Here is a 19,768-nt window from a genome sequence, read left to right as displayed (position 1 = left end):
TATTGCTTCAGCTATCTCCCTTAGAACTCTGGGGTGTAGTCCATCTGGTCCAGGCGATTTATCCACCTTCAGGCCATTCAGTTTTTCTAGCAACTTCTCCTTGGTGATAGCCATCATATTCAGCTCTGCCCCCTTACTCTCTTGAATTTTTGACATTTCACAGTCTTCCACTGTGAAGACTGACACAAAGTAATTATTCATTTCGTCAGCCATTTCCTTGTTCCCCACTACTATCACTCCAGCATCATATTTCAATGACCCAATATCCACTTTTCCCTCTCTTTTGCCCTTTATATATCTGAAGAAACTCTTATAATCTTCTGGATATAAGTTTCCTCGCTCATGTGTAAGGTTCGTTTTCAGATGTTTTGATACCATACTAGATAACATCATCAGTGAGCCTTCAGTGAAGCACTGGTGGTATGGCCCGCATTTTATTTATGTGTTTAGGTTTACTTGGGTTGGTGATGTCATTTCCTGTTCCTTTTCTCAGGGGATGGGGTAAATGGAATCCAAGTCAATATGTTTGTTGACAGAGTCCCGGTTAGAGTGCCATGCTTCTAGGAATTCTCGCAAATGTCTCTGTTTCGCTTGGCCTAGGATGGATGTGTTGTCCCAGTTGAAGTGGTGTCCTTCCTCGTCTGTATGTAAAGATGCTAGTGAGAGTGGGTCATGTCTTTTTGTGGCTAGTCGATGTTCCTGCATCCTGGTGGCTAGGTTTGTACCTGTTTGTCCAATGTACTGTTTGTTAGAGTTTGTACAAAGCATTTTGCTTGTTGTCTGTATAGGGTCTTTCAAGTTCATTAGCTGCTTATTTAGTGTGTTGGTGGGTTTGTCGGCTACCATGATGCCCGAAAATGGCAAACCAATCTGACAGAACGCCACCCATGAACAGCTGTACTTCCTGCACGAATGCCTAAGGAAACAGGTATTATCTAATATCTTAAATACAAACCTCCCCTGAACATCCCACTAGCCAAAAGAATAGCAGAGCAAAACGGCCGCAGAATGCTTAGAGAAATGATTCATGATGCCCACAACAGACTCCATAAATACAACTAGGAAATTTCACGCAAAAAAAAAAACTTTGCTCACTAATGCAACAGACCATGAATGGACAGACACAGTACAACAAGCCATAGACATTTGACAGCGACAAACACAGAAAATGAAAAATCTAGACCTGCAGAAAAAAACTTACAAAGAAAAAGCACAGACAACACAGAAGCATGGATTATTAAAAAAAACTACCTGACTGACCTCAACAGACACTGAAAAAGCTGTCTTATTAAGAGGGTTAAATTACAACTTCCAGGGTGCATAGGAAATATTTCTTAGCAACATTAGAAACATTACTGAAAGACAACTCATAAAAGAAACCCAGCAAAGTATCAGACAGACAGTCACACCAACATTAAGCAGGAAAAAGGAAGGAAATACACAATACAAGAAAGAAAAGCACTAGAAGGACTAAAAAATGTTATTATTACCCTATCTGCAGACAAAGGATGTTTGATAGTCATTTTAATTCAAAGAGACCACATTGAAAAGTCAAATTTACTGCTTGCAGATACCAACAATTACCAACAAGTGGGGATAGACCTGACCCCACAACTAGAAAACCAAATCACAGCCCAAAACAAAAAATGTCAGAAATCTGGAGAAATAAATAAGACTGACTTCCAAAAAACGAAACCAGGTGGATGTAACATACCACGCTTCTACAGATTACCCAAAATTCACAAACCAGAAGTACTCCCGATACCCCCCCAGACCCATAGTCTCGTTACCTAGAACACCAACTTAGAGATTAGCCAAGGAGCTACAAAGACTAAAACACTTATAAGACTCACGCCACCCCAATCACTCCACCCAGGAATTCCTGAAGACCAAAGACACCAACATAGAAGAGGATGAAATAATGGTCTCCTTTGACATAACAGCCCTATTCACATCCATCAATATCAACCTAGCCAAAGAACTGCTGATTACACGATTAGAATACCCAAAGACGCATACCAAACACCAACTACTTCATCAGCAAGGACAATATTAACAAACTACATTGGCCTTGTTCACCTTCAACAACAAAACATACAGACAAACCAATCGAACACCCATGGGATCTCCAATATCAGGGTTCTTACCAGAGGCAGTAATGCAGAGACTCAAACAAACAGCTCTGCCAACTATCCAATTAAAACTTTGGGTCCTCTACGTGGATGACACCTCATCACTAAACGAAACAAATTAGAGGAAACCTTCAAGGCCATCAATAATACCCTTACTGGCATAAAATTCACTAAAGAGGAGGAAAACAACACCAAACTGTCATTCCGAGATGTTGCAGTAGTGTGAACAGCCAATGGGGAGCTTCAAACCAGTGAGTACAGGAAAACAACATACGGACCAAATACTGAACTACAGAAGTAATCATCCTAATACCCACAAATGAAGCTGCATTAGAACATTATTTCAATGAGCCACCACACACCGCAGCACAGAGGAACTATGAAGAGCAGGGAAAAATCACCTGTACAGTGTATTCAAAAAGAACGGGTACTCAATGAACACACTCCACCGATTTCTCAGCAACAAACTCAAACAAGCAGACAGAACACATCCAGAAACCCTTGACATTCTCCCCTTAATCAAAGACATCCCAGAAATGACTGCGAGACTTACTCAGACCTCTTGGCATTATGGTAGCCCACAAACCTAACAACACACTAAAACAGTAGCTAATGAACTTGAAAGACTCTACACAGACAACAGGCAAAACTAATGTCATTTACAAAATACCTTGCACAAACTTTAACAAACAGTACATTGGACAAACAGGCAGAAAACTAGCCACCAGGATACAGGAACATCAACTAGCCACAAAAAGACATGACCCACTATCACTAGTATCTTTGCATACAGATGAGGAAGAACACCATTTCGACTGGGACAACACATCCATTCTAGGACAAGCCAAACAGAGACACGTGCAAGAATTCCTAGAAGCGTGGCACTTCAACCAGAAGCTGGATTAGTGGTGCTGGAAATGCACAGCAGTTCAGGCAGCATCCAAGAAGCAGCGAAATAGACGTTTCGGGCAAAAGCCCTTCATCAGGAATAAAGACAACACATTGACTTGGATCCCATTTACCACCCCTTGAGAAAAAGTACAGGAAATGACATCACCAGAGGAAACCTAAAAATATAAATAAAAAGCGGGCCATACCACCATTGCTTCACTGGAGGCTCACTGATGATGTTACCTGGTATGGTGACGTCATGTTTGAAAATGAACCTTCCAGCTCAGCAAGCAAACTTACATCCAGAACCTCAACCTGAGCTACAAATCTTCTCAAACTTTTGTCTTCCTTTATATTACTGTCTACCTTACACGGATCTTTAAACTTCTCCCTCCTTATCTTTTTTTTTGTTGTCAGCTGTTAGTCTTTGTAAGCTTCCCAATCCTCTAATTTCCACTGTCCTTTGCCACATTATATGCTTTCATGCTATCCTTGACTTCATTAGTCAGCCATCATGCCTCATCCTCCCTGTACCATGTTTTTTTTTCTTCAAAATGAGTCTCTGTTGTGTCTTCTGAATTATTTCTAGAAACTCCTGCCATTACTGTTTCACTCTTTCCTGTTAGGCTGCTCTCCCAGTCAATTCTACCCAGCTCCTACCTCATGTGGTTGCCTTTATTCAGCTATAATACTGTTACCTCCGATTCTAAATCTTCTCCCTCGAATTGCAGAGTAAATTCAAACATATTATGATTACTGTTCTTAAGCGTTCCTTCACTTTAGGCACCTTTATCAAGTCTGCCTAATTACACACCAGTATTGCCAGTTCCCTCGTGGGCTCCACCACAAACTGCTCCAAAAAGCTATCTTGTAGACATTCCACAAATTTTTTTTCTTGCAATCCACTACCAACCTGATTTTCCTAATCCACCAGCATATTGAAATCTCCCATGATCACTGCAACTTTGCCTTTCTGACACATCTTTTCTATCTCCTAGTGTATCTTGTGCCTCAGCGCCTGACTACTATTTGGATGCCTGTACATATCACCAACCATGGATTTTACTACCTTTGTGGTTCCTCCATTCTACCCATATAGATTCTATGCTATTTGACCCTACTTCATTTCTTACAATTTATTTCATTTCATTTCTTACTAAGGTAACCCCCCTCCCTCTACCCACCCTGACTGTCTTTTCGATAGGATGCTCATTCAGATCCCAATTCTGATCCCCTTGCAGCCATGTCTCTGTGATGCCCACCATGTTACTTCTGCCAATTTCGATCTGCGCCACAAGCTAATTTACCTTATTCCTTTATACTATATGCAATCAGATTTACCATTTCAGTCCTGTATTAACCGTCCCTCTTCTCATTGTCATTCATTTATCCAGTGTGCTTGAAGTTTGATTGCTAACTTTTTCCATACACTATCCTATTTGTGTCTGTGCTGTTGTGTCAAACCCACTTCTGCCACACCAATTGTTGAGCCATGCATTTACCTGCTTAATCTTATTGACCCTGTGCCGATTAGCTCATTAACATAAACAGTATTTTACAAGTACAGAGGAACCTCAATTATCCGAAGGACACGGGCTGGTACTTCATGCAGTTAATCGAATTCCAGATAACATAGTTTAGCCAAGCATCGGGATCTTGCCGAATAATCGAATGACAGATAATCAAGGTTCCTCTGAATACTCAAGTTTTAGCTCACCCACAAAGGGCTGGCCACCTCCATCCTGCATGGATACAAGGAGGACATTAGATTAGATTAGATTACTTAGTGTGGAAACAGGCCTTTCGGTCCAACAAGTCCACACCGCCCCGCTGAAGCGCAACCCACCCGTACCCCTACATTTATCCCTTACCTAACACTATGGGCAATTTAGCATGGCCAATTCACCTGACCTGCACATCTTTAGACTGTGGGAGGCACCCGGAGGAAACCCAAGCAGACACGGGGAGAACGTGCAAACTCCACACAGTCAGTCGCCTGAGGCGGGAATTGAACCCGGGTCTCTGGCGCTGTGAGACAGCAGTGCTAACCACTGTGCCACCGTGCCGCCCACCTTGCATTTGTCTGGATTAAACAGTATCTGCCATTGCTCTGCCTGAGCTTCCAGCCTATTTATATCCAGCTGTATCCTCTGGCAATCTTCTTCACTATCCATAGCTCCCCAACTTTTGTGTCATCCTCAAACTTACTAATTACCTCTGTACTCCTCCAAATCATTTGTATATATTACAAATTACAGGGGTCCCAGCACCGATCCCTGTGGAGCACCACTGGTCACCGATCGCCAATCAGAAAACCATGGCCATCAATAACTTGTGATTGAGACACACTACTGCCACCAAGCCTTCTTACCTTGCTAGGCTAGGAATTTACTCAACACCTGTGCTGGAAGATGGACCATGAGTAATTCTTAGTGAAAGAAGCTCTCATCTTCGATAATAAGATGCAGTATTACATCTAAGTAACTATTCGCAGGTTACAGTAACTTTTGGGTATATTATCTCTTAATAGGCAAGACATCGTTACCATCTGAAAGCCATGCAAGATTCCAAGTGATACCTGCCCAAAATGGCTCCAGCTGCCAGGTAGTAGGTGTTGTCTACATGGACTTTAGCAAAGCCTTTGACAAGATCCCTCATGGCAACCAATACAAAAGATTGAGTCACATGGAATCACGGTGAGCTGGTAAGATAGATACAGAACTGGCTTAGTCATAGGAGGCACAGTAACAAAGGAAGAATGGTTTTCTGATTGGAGATCGGTGACCAGTGGTGCTCCACAGGGATCGGTGCTGGGACCCCTGTAATTTGTAATATATACAAATGATTTGGAGAGGTACAGAGGTAATTAGTAAGTTTAAGGATGACACAAAGGTTGGGACACAAAGGTTGGGGAGCTATGGATAGTGAAGAAGATTGCCAGAGGATACAGCTGGATATAAATAGGCTGGAAGCTCAGGCAGAGAAATGGCAGATACTATTTAATCCAGACAAACGCAAGGTGATGCATTTTGGAAGTTCAAACACAAGTGGGAAATACACAGTAAATGGCAGAACTCTTCATTGCTTCAATATATCTAGAGATCTAGGCATACAAGTTCACAGGTCTCTCAAAGTGGCAACACATTGAATAGGATGGTCACGAAGTCAAATAGCATGCTTACCTTCATCGGTTAGGGCATAGAGTATAAAAATGCCAAGTCAAGCTGCAGCTGTACAAAACTTTAGTGAGGCCACATTTGGAATACTGTATATATTTCCAGTTGTCAGACTACAAGGAGGATATGGAGGCTTTGGAGAAGGTACAGAAATATTTTACCAATATGTTGCCTGGTTTGGAGGGTATTAGCTATTAGGAGTGATTGCACAAACTTAGCTTGTTTCCATTTGAATGTTGAAGGAGAATGTATGACCTCATTGAAGTTTACAAAATTATGAGAGGCATGGATAGAATCAACATTCAGTCTTTCTCCCCTAGAAATATCAATTACTAGGGGACATAGTTTGAGGCAAAAGGGGTTAAGTTTAAAGGAGACCGGAAAACAAACTTTTTTTTTTACACAGAGGATGATAAGTTCCTGGAATGCACTGCCAGAAGAGGTGGTAGAGACATACAAGAGAGTCCTTGACAGATAGATCAATAAGCAGGGAGAGGGGTACAGACCACAAAAGGCTTTTTTAATTTAGAAAGGCATCATGTGTAGCGCAGTCTTGGTCGGCCGAAGGACCTACTCTTGTGCTGTAATATTCTTTGCATTTTTTGCCCAAAACATCCAATACTCCACGTAGTGGCTATCTTATCTATCAGAGTGGGCAAACCAAAAGATTAGCTCAGATTAATCCTTTAATATCCATTGCTTTATACAAATCCATCCCCAGGCTTAGCTCTTCTTGTTAACTAATTATAGAGAGGTATATAAAAAAAAGTAGTCTGGATGTTTTACAATTCTTCCATAACACACTTGCTTCAAACTTAGAAATCAATAGGTTGCTGGCTTGACAACGGCTGGTTTTGATGCTGATCATTAGCTTGAGTAGCCTGTGAACCAATACTATTGATTTCTCACTAGGTTTGCCCCAGTAAAGCATTAATGGACAAATTACTGCACAATGACACAAAGATCTTATGGCTCCACCTTAAAACTCCCTCTGCTGTATAGGCAATTTAGGATTGTTGCTGGTCTGCCCGTCCTTGGGCAACCATACATTCCTGTAGAGGTCCCTTAACCATATCTATTGTCTTCGGTCCAACTATTGCACATAAGATAGCCAAGCTAGTAAGTAGCCTTGCACTGTCGATAAGTCTTGCTCTTTGTTGAAAATGTTTGTAATCCTTTGGATTTAATGGTGGAATTAATCTTTTTGGTAGGATAGAATATTCAGTTTTCTCCCTATCAATAATTCTGATAGTGATACACCATATTGGAGTATATGGGCCAGTAATTTAATGAGCTGTAAAAGATATCTTAATTTTTCCAAAACAGATTTTACTACCTTTGCTCCATACCTAGCTTCACCATTTAATGGGAAGCCTCTGCTTCCAAATTTATCTGGATAGTTTTTAACCAATGTTAGATCTTTCTTGAACTTTGAATGATCTGAAAAAATATTCTGACAACAATTTTGTCTCTTATGAATTCTCATTGCAGGCCACCATATTCATGGATGTCAAGTGAAATTTAGAGATTAACAAAATTGTTGACATTTCTCGTAGAAGTTGAATTCTTCTGTTAAATCTTGCCCATTCAAGATTATTTGTTCTTATATTAGAGTAATTGTTGAAAGTTTTTAAGTCATGTGATCAAGTGTCTCAGCCTCTGTATCATCTTTTATTTTCTGGTTATTAATAACATTAGCTGCATGACCTACTGAACGTAACAGTGCTATTAACTTCTGTTAATATTTGGAACAATTTAATATTTGTAACAATTCTGTATCTCATGAACCATTTTCTCCATGAATTCTTATCAGCTCTTTTATGACCATCGGTGATGTTAAATCTGCTAGGAAGTTATATGTTTTTATCTATTTCCCCTTTAGGTGTTAATTAAGCTTATTACTGTATTTTACTTCTGTGTACTTTCAATACTGTTTTAAATCTGTTCCATTAGCTTATCTTCAATTCAGAAATAGACATTTAATTTAAAACACTGTAAAACTTGCTAGTGTCTTTGTGGCTTTTTATTTAGCAGTCTTGGGTCACCATTGAACATTAGTGGGTGGCATAGTGGCAAGCACTGCTGCCTCACAGCGCCAGAGACCCGGGTTCAATTCCCGCCTCAGGCGACTGACTGTGTGGAGTTTGCACGTTCTCCCTGTGTCTGCGTGGGTTTCCTCCTGGTGCTCTGGTTTCCTCCCACAGTCCAAAGATGTGCAGGTCAGGTGAATTGGCCATGCTAAATTGCCCGTAGTGTTAGATATAGGGGTAAATGTAGGGGTATGGGTGGGTTGCACTTCGGCGGGGCGGTGTGGACTTGTTGGGCCGAAGGGCCTGTTTCCACACAGTAATCTAATCTAATCTAAATTGCCCATAGTGTTAGTGAAGGGTAAATGTAGAGGAATGGGTCTGGGTGGTTTGCGCTTCAGCGGGTCGGTGTGGATTTGTTGGGCCGAAGGGCCTGTTTCCACACTAAGTAATCTAATCTACAAAAAAATCAAATTCTTCCAACAAAGCTTTAAATTGCATTTATTGGTTGTTCTGTAATGATTTATTGTTTCCAGCTTTGGATTTTTTTTTGTCAAACACTTGCATTTTTAAAATTGTTACAATGTCTTCTAATAAAGCATTTAAAAACTACTTTAAAAATTTCACAGAAGTTATAATTTCTTTTTCTGATGTTCCCAGCTGTAGAAACCAAAATGAAAGATTCTTGTCTTTTTTGTGTTCTGTTTGCTTCCTGCTATTTTGAACAAAATGCAAGGTTCTTCTTTCTTCCCTTTGTTGGGATGATTTGCACTTTACCCATCAATATAGTGCATTTGCATTGAAAACAATAAATACGGGAGATCACAGCGGGTCAGGCAGCATCTATGGAGAGACAAAGTTTTGGATCTAGATGATTCTTCCTCCCACAATAAAATTCTTGTTACCTCTGAAATACTTCATCTGCAGTGAAAGTACAAAGTTTAAATTTGTTTCCAATAGTCCCAAATTCATTATGAAATTATGGCCTCATTTTAAACTTTTGCAGTATCTTATGCTTGTTTTCTAACTGCAGTGATACTTTTTTTTAACTCGCAAATATTTCAGTTTTATTTGTTCCAGCCTGTGTTCTGTACTATTCAGATAAGTTTTCTACCCTTTTCCCTTAGGGTAGAAATTTACTGCTGGAGCTCTGGTATCCAATTGCATCTGAAGAGAGTCCTGGCTCTGATCTGCTCCCTTATTGTCTTTGGCTTTTATTATACTGTACTTTTCTCCCCCAAATTTGACTGTCTTTTGCCTTGCAGTGCAGCTGTTACAGCTTCCATGAGCCTGTGCTAGGCATTTTCTAAACAGCCCGTTAAGAGATGTTGTTATTACATACCTCTGGGGCATTTGGGATTTGAACCCAGGCTTCCTGGCTCAAGGTTAGGGATATTACCACTATACCACAAGAGCCCTAGGAGGCTGTGCAAGTGGTGTCCATGTAAGTGCTTTCAGCTGCTAACTAACCACATGCTCCCTTCTTAAAGGTGCACCAATTTAAAATAGGGCATTTTTACGAGTGGCAACGGTTAACATTGATTTTTTTTTCATACAATACATAGGAGGCACAGGCAATGATGATGATCAATTGAGAGATGAAATTTATGCACCCTTTTTATTTAAATAATTGTCAAAAGGGAAGGAACCTATCACCCACTACTTTCCTCAGCTGATGAATCGGTATTCCTCCATGTTAAATAATTTGAAAGAAGAACTGAGTGTAGCAATATTAACGATTTTACTCTGGGTGGAGAACCTCAATGTCCATTACCAAGAGTGGTCCAGTATCACCACTAACCTAGGCGGCCAGACTGGGCTTATGGCAGGTGGTTAAAAAAGCCAACAGTGAAACATGTACTTCATTTTGCCCTCAACAAACTGTTATACAATGAGCTGTCCACGGTGGCATTGACAGCAATGACATATAGTCCTTGTAGACCCAAACACCTACTTTCACAAAAAGGACATTGTGTTGTGTGATAGTATCACTATGCTAAATGAGACAGACTTTGGATAGATCTACCAACTTAAAACTGGGCACCCATGAAGCATTGAAAGCCATCAGCTGCAGAATTGTAATCAACCACCATCCATTATCTTGTTGCTTGTCATTGCCCTCATTCTGTCATTAGCATAAAGCCTGATTCAATGAGATATGCAACAGAGCACATCTGGAGTAACAGCAGGTATATCTTTAAAATGGTGCCAATTTAATGAATATACAACTTAGGACAACATGAATGTTAAGCAGTGGAAATAACAATGATAGAAACAAACCCATAGCCAACAGACTAGTTCTGCACATTCATTCATAGGTTGCAGTCAATATGTAAAGAACTAATGCCAAGAGGCGATTCCACACAAATTTCCTTCCTGAGTGATGGCGGAACCCAATGACTAAGTAAAAAGAACAAGTTTGAAGCATCAGCAATAATCTTCTTGAAGTACCACCCTGATGATCTGTCACAGCCTCCTGGAATTCCCCAGCTTCATAGATGTCAAATATAGATTGGAAAAAATTATTTCCACTAGTTGAGAGTCTAACACTCAAAGAAAATGGTCTAAAATAGACTAAAGCCAGACCCTCAAGTATAAGCTTAGAAAAGACTTCTTGCTCAACAGTTGATATGCGTTTGAAATTACCATCCCCAAATGATAATTGATTCTAGATCATTTATTATTTCAAACCCAAGATTGATAGATTTTTGTTAGTCTGAAGTATTTAGGGATGCAAGGGAAAGGAGGGAACAGATGAGGTCACAGGTCTTATTACCATCTTAAAATGGCAGAACAGATTGAAGGGTTACTTCTTTCCTAGTGATCAAATGCAATTGACTCCATGAGAGAGAGGATAGCTACACATGCTGGATACAGTGAAAATATGATTCCTGACAATACCTCAGTTGTAGCACTAAAATTGGTACTCGAGTACGAGCCACACATTTAGTCCTCAGACAGCTAAAAGACTGTCATCTACCTGATAGATGGAAAATTGTTCAGCTAAATCTGATCCAAAACTAAAAAAGGATAAATCTCATCTTGAGTACTGCTGAAAGAGACATGTTGTGAAAGGTTTTCATCCTGCACACAACTGGACAAGTACAAAAAATGCTAAAATTCAAACTATCACAACTACTTATACCACAGAAAAGGATGCTGATTGGTTGGCAAGCCAACATTGTTTGGTGAGGCATTGCCATGGGGAAAACAATGAACTACAGGCTCCAAAGCTCTCTGAAAATTCAGAAAAGGTTGAAGAATTGAACATATTACTTGTTTGCAAAGAACAGGCCCTTCCATATGGTGATCACAAGCAAGCATAAATGAGCCACTTCACAAGCTCAAATCAATATCTTCAAGTGGTTGTTCATGCAGTTACTAAAACATACAGCGCTTTCTGCCTACCACTCAACTAAACAGTGGTGTGTATGAATTTTAATGCTCATGAGCATTCAGATATATAAGCCATATATATCAGCAAGCAACCCACTTAATTCCCACCATATCCACAAATCTCCAAATCACTCCAGCACTGATGTCAACATCCAAAAGACACACAGCAGAAATCTGCCAAATGTCCTAAGACAGCACCTTCCAAACCTATGACAATTTCCATCTAGAAGGACAAGGACAGCAGATACACATGAACACCACCACCTTAGAGATCCCCTCCAAGTAACTCACTATCCTATCCTCACCTTTCCTTCACTGTCACTGGGTCAAAATCCTGGAATTCCCTCCCTAATTGCATTGTGGGTCTACCAACAGTAGATGGACTGCCTCAGTTCAGGAAGGCAGCTCACCACCACCACCTTTCGTAGAGCACTAGGGGTGGGTAGTATAAGCTGGCCAGTCAACAGCGCAAATGCCCCATGAATGAATAAAAGGAAAAAAAGGGCTGATTTAATTCAATCAGCATGTTCTTTTAATCATTCATAACAAGCAGAGTACTTTGTACTCAACAAACCCTTGCTCACAGAACATAAAACAAACAGCTATTAGATGTGATTTCACAATTGGGCAGCATTTGATATCTCCCATCTGCAAGTCACAAATCAGGAGTATCATAAAATACACTCTACTTTCCTTGATGGCTGCATCTTCAAAAACACTTGAAACTTATTACCATCCATGATAAAGAACACCACATGACTGACAATCCACCCATCATCATAAGCATTCACTCTCACCACTATCAGTCCACAATGGCAGCAATATGCATCATCTATAAGATACCCTGCAAAAATTTGCAGAAATTCCTTTGACAGAACTTTCTAACCCCAGACACTAGTACCTAGAACGAGGCTCACCACCAGTTTCCCAATGGCAATTAGAGATGGACAATAAATGCTAGCTTTGCCAATGAAGCTCAGATCTCAAAAGTTAGGAGACAGGAACTATTGCCTGAATTCCTTCCCACTTTATCTGGTCCTCAATAGTACCAGATCACATTTCCTGTTTAAATACTCCCATTCTAACAAATAAAATGAAAATTCAAAAGACCTGCAATGTTTTAACTAATTTAATAGAAAACAAATTTCTGTTGGCTTATGGACAAATTCTAGATTAGTCTAACATTCAACTAAAAAAAATATAACACTACCCAAGTAAGATTCTTCCATGGTAAGTGAAAAAATAGCAGATGGAATGATTATTCTCTCAGGCTCATCCATGAGATGCTTGATGGATGATGAAATCAAGAATTACTTTTCCTTAATACTACATGGGATAACTCTGCAAAAAAAGTGTGAGTAAGAGAACCAAGACCCACCTCTAACCAATTGTAAACACCACTTGGATGTAAATATACTCCTTTCTTATTGAAAAGACTCAGGGACTAAAAATTACGTGAGGTTATGATTCACAACCTGCCTGTTGAAGATAGACATCACATAAAGAAGGGTGGCAATGCTTCTGCAAGTAGTGGAGAGGCCCTCAGATTACATCCTCTAAAGGAAATGGAAACAGGTAGCAATCGACATTACTGCCAGAAATCTGGCCCTCAAAGACCTGGCAACAGTGCCAGAAGTAATTTCAAAACTTTACATCATGGTGATCATCAGCAAACGCATCCACATATCACCATCTCGCATACCGTTAAAAATCACCATCCTCTCACACTGTTCAATGCACCATTTCTCATCACTCACTCAACAGAACCCGGAACTCTCACTTAAGATTCAAATACTCCACCTCACTCAATCGCACCAACGCTAGGCTCATACCAATAGACATTTAACTATGACAAGCACATGACCCAAACAAAGCATTACACAACCAATGGCATTCTGTTTTCTCTCCAGCAGAACAAGATCATTCATAAACAGGAGGAAGAGTCAGGAATGGGGTCAGAGTGCGATCTTAACCCATCAATTGAATTCAATAGAGCAGTTGATACACCAAGTCATAGTGCACTGCAACAGTGTAAGCAGTATCCCAGGCTGTCAAAACCAAAGAGAAATGATGTTACTGCCTTAAAATCCTCTCACCTACCTCTTTATCCTTTCTGAGATATGGCACAAAGAGTGCAAAAGGTGTGACCGAAAACCTGCTCACTTTGAATTCCATGCCCATTCCTTAATCTGATCTTTTCCTTTTGCTTTAAAGCTTTCAGGTAGCTAAGAACTCCCAAGTAGATAACCACAGCATACTGACAAAAAGAAAGAGCAACTACATAGCAATGATGAGAAAGCATTGTCCATTGATCGGACACCTACAGTAGCAGTACTTGTACTTCAGAGGCTAGTACTAAGTTGGAATTTGTGATGCATCACCAGCAGCATTTGGGCTGCAGGTAGTCCAAATGGAAAGAGTCACAGAGCATACTGTAGCTATCAGAAAGCACTGAGGAATCCATCTCCAAGATGGAAAGTTGAATTGCGCAGAGTTTGGAATCCCTTCCGGCCACCAAGGTGGGACTTTAACATTGAGGTTAGTTTAAAGGTGGAGGGATTATGACAGGTTTAGGTAATATGGACAAGAAAAACTGTTTCCATCAGATGGTAAAAAGTCTAGAGATATAAATTTCAAGCAAGTGATACAGTAGGGTATGGAGGAGATTGCTCAGATTGTAAATGTGAGACAAGTGGCAGTGTCCTAATGCAAAATATGTTGTCTCTTAGCATAGCAGCATTCTTCTCTCCCCACTGCCACTCAGCTGTACTGCGTCAGAACCAGCCAAACCAGACTGATGACACAATAGCAAGGTCCGCCTTCCACGTTTAGATTTCAAATCCCTTAAAGTAATGCTATGCTGTCATAATGGAGGTCACAGAAGATGTGGCAAACCAGGATAAATTCAGAGAAGTGCTCTGGCATGCACTGCAGTGCACCTTGTCCCACCGAGTGTGGTAAGGCAGTGAAACCATTGTTTCAGTAGGACAAATGTGTGCTCAATGATATTCCAAGCGGTTTTGTCATTACAGGCTTGGTTTGCCCACATGTTGAGATAGCAAAAGGGGCTATCACCAATATCTAAGTGTGTGTTAGTTCTTGTCCACAAGCAGACAGCTTGTGCTTCTGTGAGGAGCTTCGAATATTGGGTATAGAGTCAACTGCTGCAGGACAGTTGCATATTGGCTACTGTGTGGATGGTATACATTAAGTAACGAAGGTCTAGGCAGGATCACACAGTAACTGTACATGTATGAATGGGAAGCCATTAGAGTTCCTGTGACTCCCCAGTTGATATCGTAGGCTCACAGAATCACTTAGATGCACTGACAATGGTTTGCCCCAGTGCCTTTTAAACCTGCTCTAGTGAAGACAACTATCCACATTTGTGATTGATGGTCTCTGCCCAACTGGAATGCTGCAATACAGGGAAATTTTGGCAATGTCTCCTGTTGAGTCTATAAGAATGTCAAGGTCAACAAATTGAGGGAAAGAGTGATCTTTGAGCCCACAGGTAATTAGAGCCTCACACCAGAGCAAAGGCTAAGTTATGTTGAAGAAAATGGAACAAGTCATTGATCACATCTTTACTAAGTTACATCAAGTTCTACAAATTACACAGCTACAATCTTTAGAGACAGCTTCAATTTACATATTTGATTGCCTCAACTTTTTGTTAGGAATGTGAAAATTGAGGAACTTTCAAACAATATCAGCTACTAATTGCAATGTACATGTAATAAGTTGGATACATATATAAAAAAAAATTATATGTTGCACTCTCTTAGAAAATTAGTCTCTGCAGTACCAGTGCTGCATTTGTAATTTCTGCAGCATGCTTCTTTTGGTCCTTTAGTGAGATTACGTAATTAGAATTGAACTGAATTAAGCCAATTAAAAATTGTTAATTTATGAATAACTGTGGAAACTTCATCTCATAAATCTCAATAGAATTCAAATCTAGGTTCTATGAATGGACATTGCATCACACGATACAATTATCTACTAGATTTAACACATTTTCCATTATGAAAAAAATTGTCAATAGTCCTGCAAAATGTGAAACTGTGAATATAAATAAATGAGAAGCTTGACCACTCATCTTCATACATGAAATGGGTATGCTTATAGAATTAGCTTCTATCTAAGTAATTGGAATTATGACTTCCTAAAACCTTTATACAACAATATTACAATAATTAAATCCGATAATGCAAATTCTAGATATAAAACATTTTCTATTTAAAGAAATGTAAAATTAAGTAGAACTGAAAATTCCTCATAGGCAGGTTATTGCATTTTATTCTATCAACAAGTTGTATTTTGAAGCAATATCAATTTATAAATTACATATCAGAATGCAGCATACAGCAAAAATGACAGGTCTCATCATATTTTTAAAACGCAAACTAAGAAAGGCATATTTTTTAAACAGACATTTTTATTAATCCCTTATAAAGTAAGATATAATACCCTAGGTCATAAAATAAATTTTAAAAAGAGTCTATCTTAGAGTGGACATTTTGTTACATTTAACAGTTTTATGCTGGTGCTGTAAAAGATGTCATCACTTTGAACCACGTGGAGCTGTAAACCCTTAGCTCACAACTCCAGCCAAAAATCTGTCACAGAAGCCTGAGTCAGTATTGTAGTTGCTATGCACACAGCCAACAAACTATTAATCAATCTAGTTTTAATGTTGTAACATTTATCCTCCAACAATGCTTACATTCTGTGCTTATAATAATGACTTGACCTTACTCGTCATAAATTGCTTAAGCTAGCCAATTGACAATTTTTCACTAGCATGCTTACATTCATCTAACTTAATAGGTCTAATTTTATTCATTATTCAACCTCAAGAAAAATCTTTAAGTGTCTATATTCAATTAAAATTTACTGAATTTAAGTATGCAATAAAATCTCTTTAGAGCTGCCAGCTAATGAAGGTGTTGACACTTTGTGAACTATTTTGTATAACACTTTTGTTCACAATAACCTCACCCACCTCTTTGGTTGTGTCGTCATTGTGATGTTTTGACTTGTACAACATATGGCGGCCAAAACATTCTAGCCTTTAGTACTACGTAATCCTCAAATCAGCAATAAATCAGGATTATGAAAATAATTTTCATAAAATGCTATGAAAAGCCTCAGAATAGTTGAGTAAACAAAGATAATGCTAACCAAAAGTTACACCAAGACAAATTTAACTTACCAATAACATATCTAATTGCACTCAACTATATAAATTAAAACCAGTCTTTTAAAGTTGCCCCGACACAAATTTCAACTCCACCCATGGTGAATATATTCAGTTTGAGCAAATGCAATAACTACAAACACCAAGTCTCAGTTCTCACTTCATCAATCTGATTGGCTAAACTATCAAACTGCTGCATTGTCATTACCTTCTTAGCCTATCAAGAAACACAGATACTAGTTATTAAGGATCAATCCTGTGTCTACAGCTGGTAGATAACAGACCTCTTCCTGTAGTTTCACACAAGCTTTTGCTGACCTCAAGCTGTGACCCTCATACCAGTGGCCACAGGCTATAAAGGTCATGACCTCCTCAAGTGGTATCTTGGGGAAAAAAATCAATTCTGCTGTTACCAGGATCAACAAAATCTATTGCAAGCTTTAGATACCAGTACTATTCCATCTTTAGATTTACGATGCATTTAAAAAAAAAAGGACAAAATGGGGGCAATACAAATTTCCGTATCATCATTAAAATAAATAATTCCTAGTATTAGCATAATTTGCACATAATAGCACAGTTTTTAAAAATGTATATTTTAAAAAAGGCAAACATATTGAGCACTGGACTGAACTAGAAAGAAATGTTCTCAGTGGCACGTCAGTTAAAGATGTTAACAAGAACAAGTTGCATTACATTACTTTTCTCTCCCACTGTTAAATGAACAAGACATTAATAAAAGTTAATTACAATAAAACAATGATTCATCTGATAATACAAAGCATTTAATATAGTTAACTACTCCCAAAACTGCAACTCCCAAATCTGCAACTCCCAAAACATTTCAGTTACAGATCACAATGCATTAAAATTCAGGGAAATCTCTAACTGCACAACCTCCATATATATCTTAATAGTCACATAAATACTTCTGTAAAACAGAAATATCTTTTTGATTTTAGTATAGTGCATCAGAAATAGCCAATTACAACAGCCATTGATTGACTCAACTATTGTAAAGTCTGAGAATTCAAATGAGGTTAAGGTTTGACCAGCAGAGGGAGCAACTACACCCTATTCCCCCTCCCCAAAACAGCAAATGTTCAGATGGTTGAAAATTCCTGCCATTCATTAATACTTTTCATTAGACAAGGTACTTTACTACAAGAGAAATATTGCACATTTTTAAAACTCAATAGTACACATTAAATGCATTAAGATTGGAGATTACAGGAACAGCACAGATACTAATGCTGAAGAACAGCATGAAGCACTGTTTCATGCACAGCTGAGGTCAAGAACTGTTTTCCACGCAGGCCAGCAGGAGAAGATTCAATGCTGCAGAAATGGGGATGGATAAAATTATAGATAATGGAACTTTCTCTTTAGGAACGCGATAAATTACTATTTTACAGCACTGGAGAAGTATGTCATCTTTTACATTACACCTCAAGCAATTCTCCAAGAAATATCCATTGGTACCACATTATCTCTCTGCCCCTTGCCCATTGAAATTCCTTTCTCAATTATTTTACACTTTATTTTTTTAAAAAATGGATTCTGTTGTCACCATAGTTGTGGATAGAGTATTTCATGTCATAACTTTTTGCTTCTAGAAGAAACCAAATTCTAATTCTCCCTTTATTCTATCAATACTATTTAATCACCAACCACTGGTTTTTCCATATGTTTCACATACTGATATATACTTTTGAAGGATTTAAAGCAGATCTTCAGTTCTCCTGTCCAATGGAAAGATTCTCAATTGCTCTAGTGTCACTTCACAACTAAAGTCTGGCACCATCCTACGAAATCTCTTTTGTACACTAAGTAGCCTTGTCTCTAATGCACAAGATCGCAACTTAATTGCAGCTCGATCAATAATTTGACTAGGTCTATGTTAACGTTGCCTATTTAATTATGTTCTGAGTTTTACTATTTATAAGATTTAGGAGTTCACATGCGTTTTATAAAAAATCTTACCAATGTGCCCCTCATTCTTAAGGTTGTTTGTATCAAACTTCCTAAGGCTCCTTGTTTACTTCCTAAGGTTCCTTCCAAAGATATATAACTTAATTAGTATACTATTTCTATCCATGCAGTATTCTTCCTTAGAGCTCCTAAATGAACAGTTAGAGTAAATTAGAGGGCAGACTGTTTGTGATCTGCATATGAAGGTTTAAATGGCATATTTTCATTCTTGTTTTATATCATATACATTTTGAATCACTCCACTCCTAAATGCTAATGCGCAATTTTGAAATTACATTATGTTGAAGACAAAAATCAATCGAGAAGCCAGTGAGACTTCAATGAGTAGTAGAAGATAGTATAAGGAATTTTTTCAAACTGCTCACTGACTCCAAAGTTAAAGCCTTTTTAAAATAGATATCAAAAACGTACCTTTCGCCTGGAACTCCTGAGGATAGCTGGAAAATAAAATAGCAAACACATTAGCTAGAATCAAGCTTATTTGTACATTGGTAATAAATGCTTAGCATTCTTTTATAACTTAAGACTAGAATAATTGACTTCCTCACTGGTGGAGTCATACCTAGCATAAGAGAAAATGCTTACATTCTATGCTGTTGAATATGGTCATTGCCATGTGTGGAGTGAATGTTACTTGCTGTTCATCAGTCCAAACCTGAAAGTTACCATGAAATGCTTCAGTGTCTGAGACGTGAGTGATATTGAACATTGTTCAATCATTAATGAACATCCTCAGTTTTAACCTCAATGATCAGAAAGTCATCAGCATAGCAATAAAAGAATCTTAGGCCTATGAAATTAACCTGAGGAACTCCTGCAGTGATGTCCTGGATCAGAGATGATTGGTTTCCAATAACCACAACCTTTTACCAACTAATGAACAGTTTCTCTAGTCGCTTCCTTTCCCACAGTCCCTCAGCTAGATGGTAGAGGACTATATCAGACCTAAAG

At 38.8% G+C, this 19,768-nt stretch overlaps 1 protein-coding gene across 5 annotated transcripts in view; it reads right to left on the bottom strand.

Moving 5' to 3' along the window:
• skap2 (src kinase associated phosphoprotein 2) overlaps positions 1-19,768 on the bottom strand; it is a 277,534-nt gene that overhangs the window by 241,032 nt on the left and 16,734 nt on the right. For all 5 annotated transcript variants that reach the window (XM_043689567.2, XM_043689565.2, XM_043689566.2 and 2 more), the window contains exon 3: positions 19,229-19,254. In XM_043689567.2, the coding sequence (XP_043545502.1) occupies positions 19,229-19,254 (26 nt within the window). The remainder of the gene's footprint in view (positions 1-19,228; positions 19,255-19,768) is intronic.

This window comes from Chiloscyllium plagiosum, unplaced genomic scaffold, assembly GCF_037043375.1.
Source record: "Chiloscyllium plagiosum isolate Xiang-an unplaced genomic scaffold, Cpla_swu_hap1 HiC_scaffold_5, whole genome shotgun sequence".
Lineage (NCBI taxonomy): Eukaryota > Metazoa > Chordata > Chondrichthyes > Orectolobiformes > Hemiscylliidae > Chiloscyllium > Chiloscyllium plagiosum.
The sequence above is the reverse complement of the archived record's forward strand: the minus strand, read 5'-3'. Positions and strand labels throughout refer to the sequence as shown.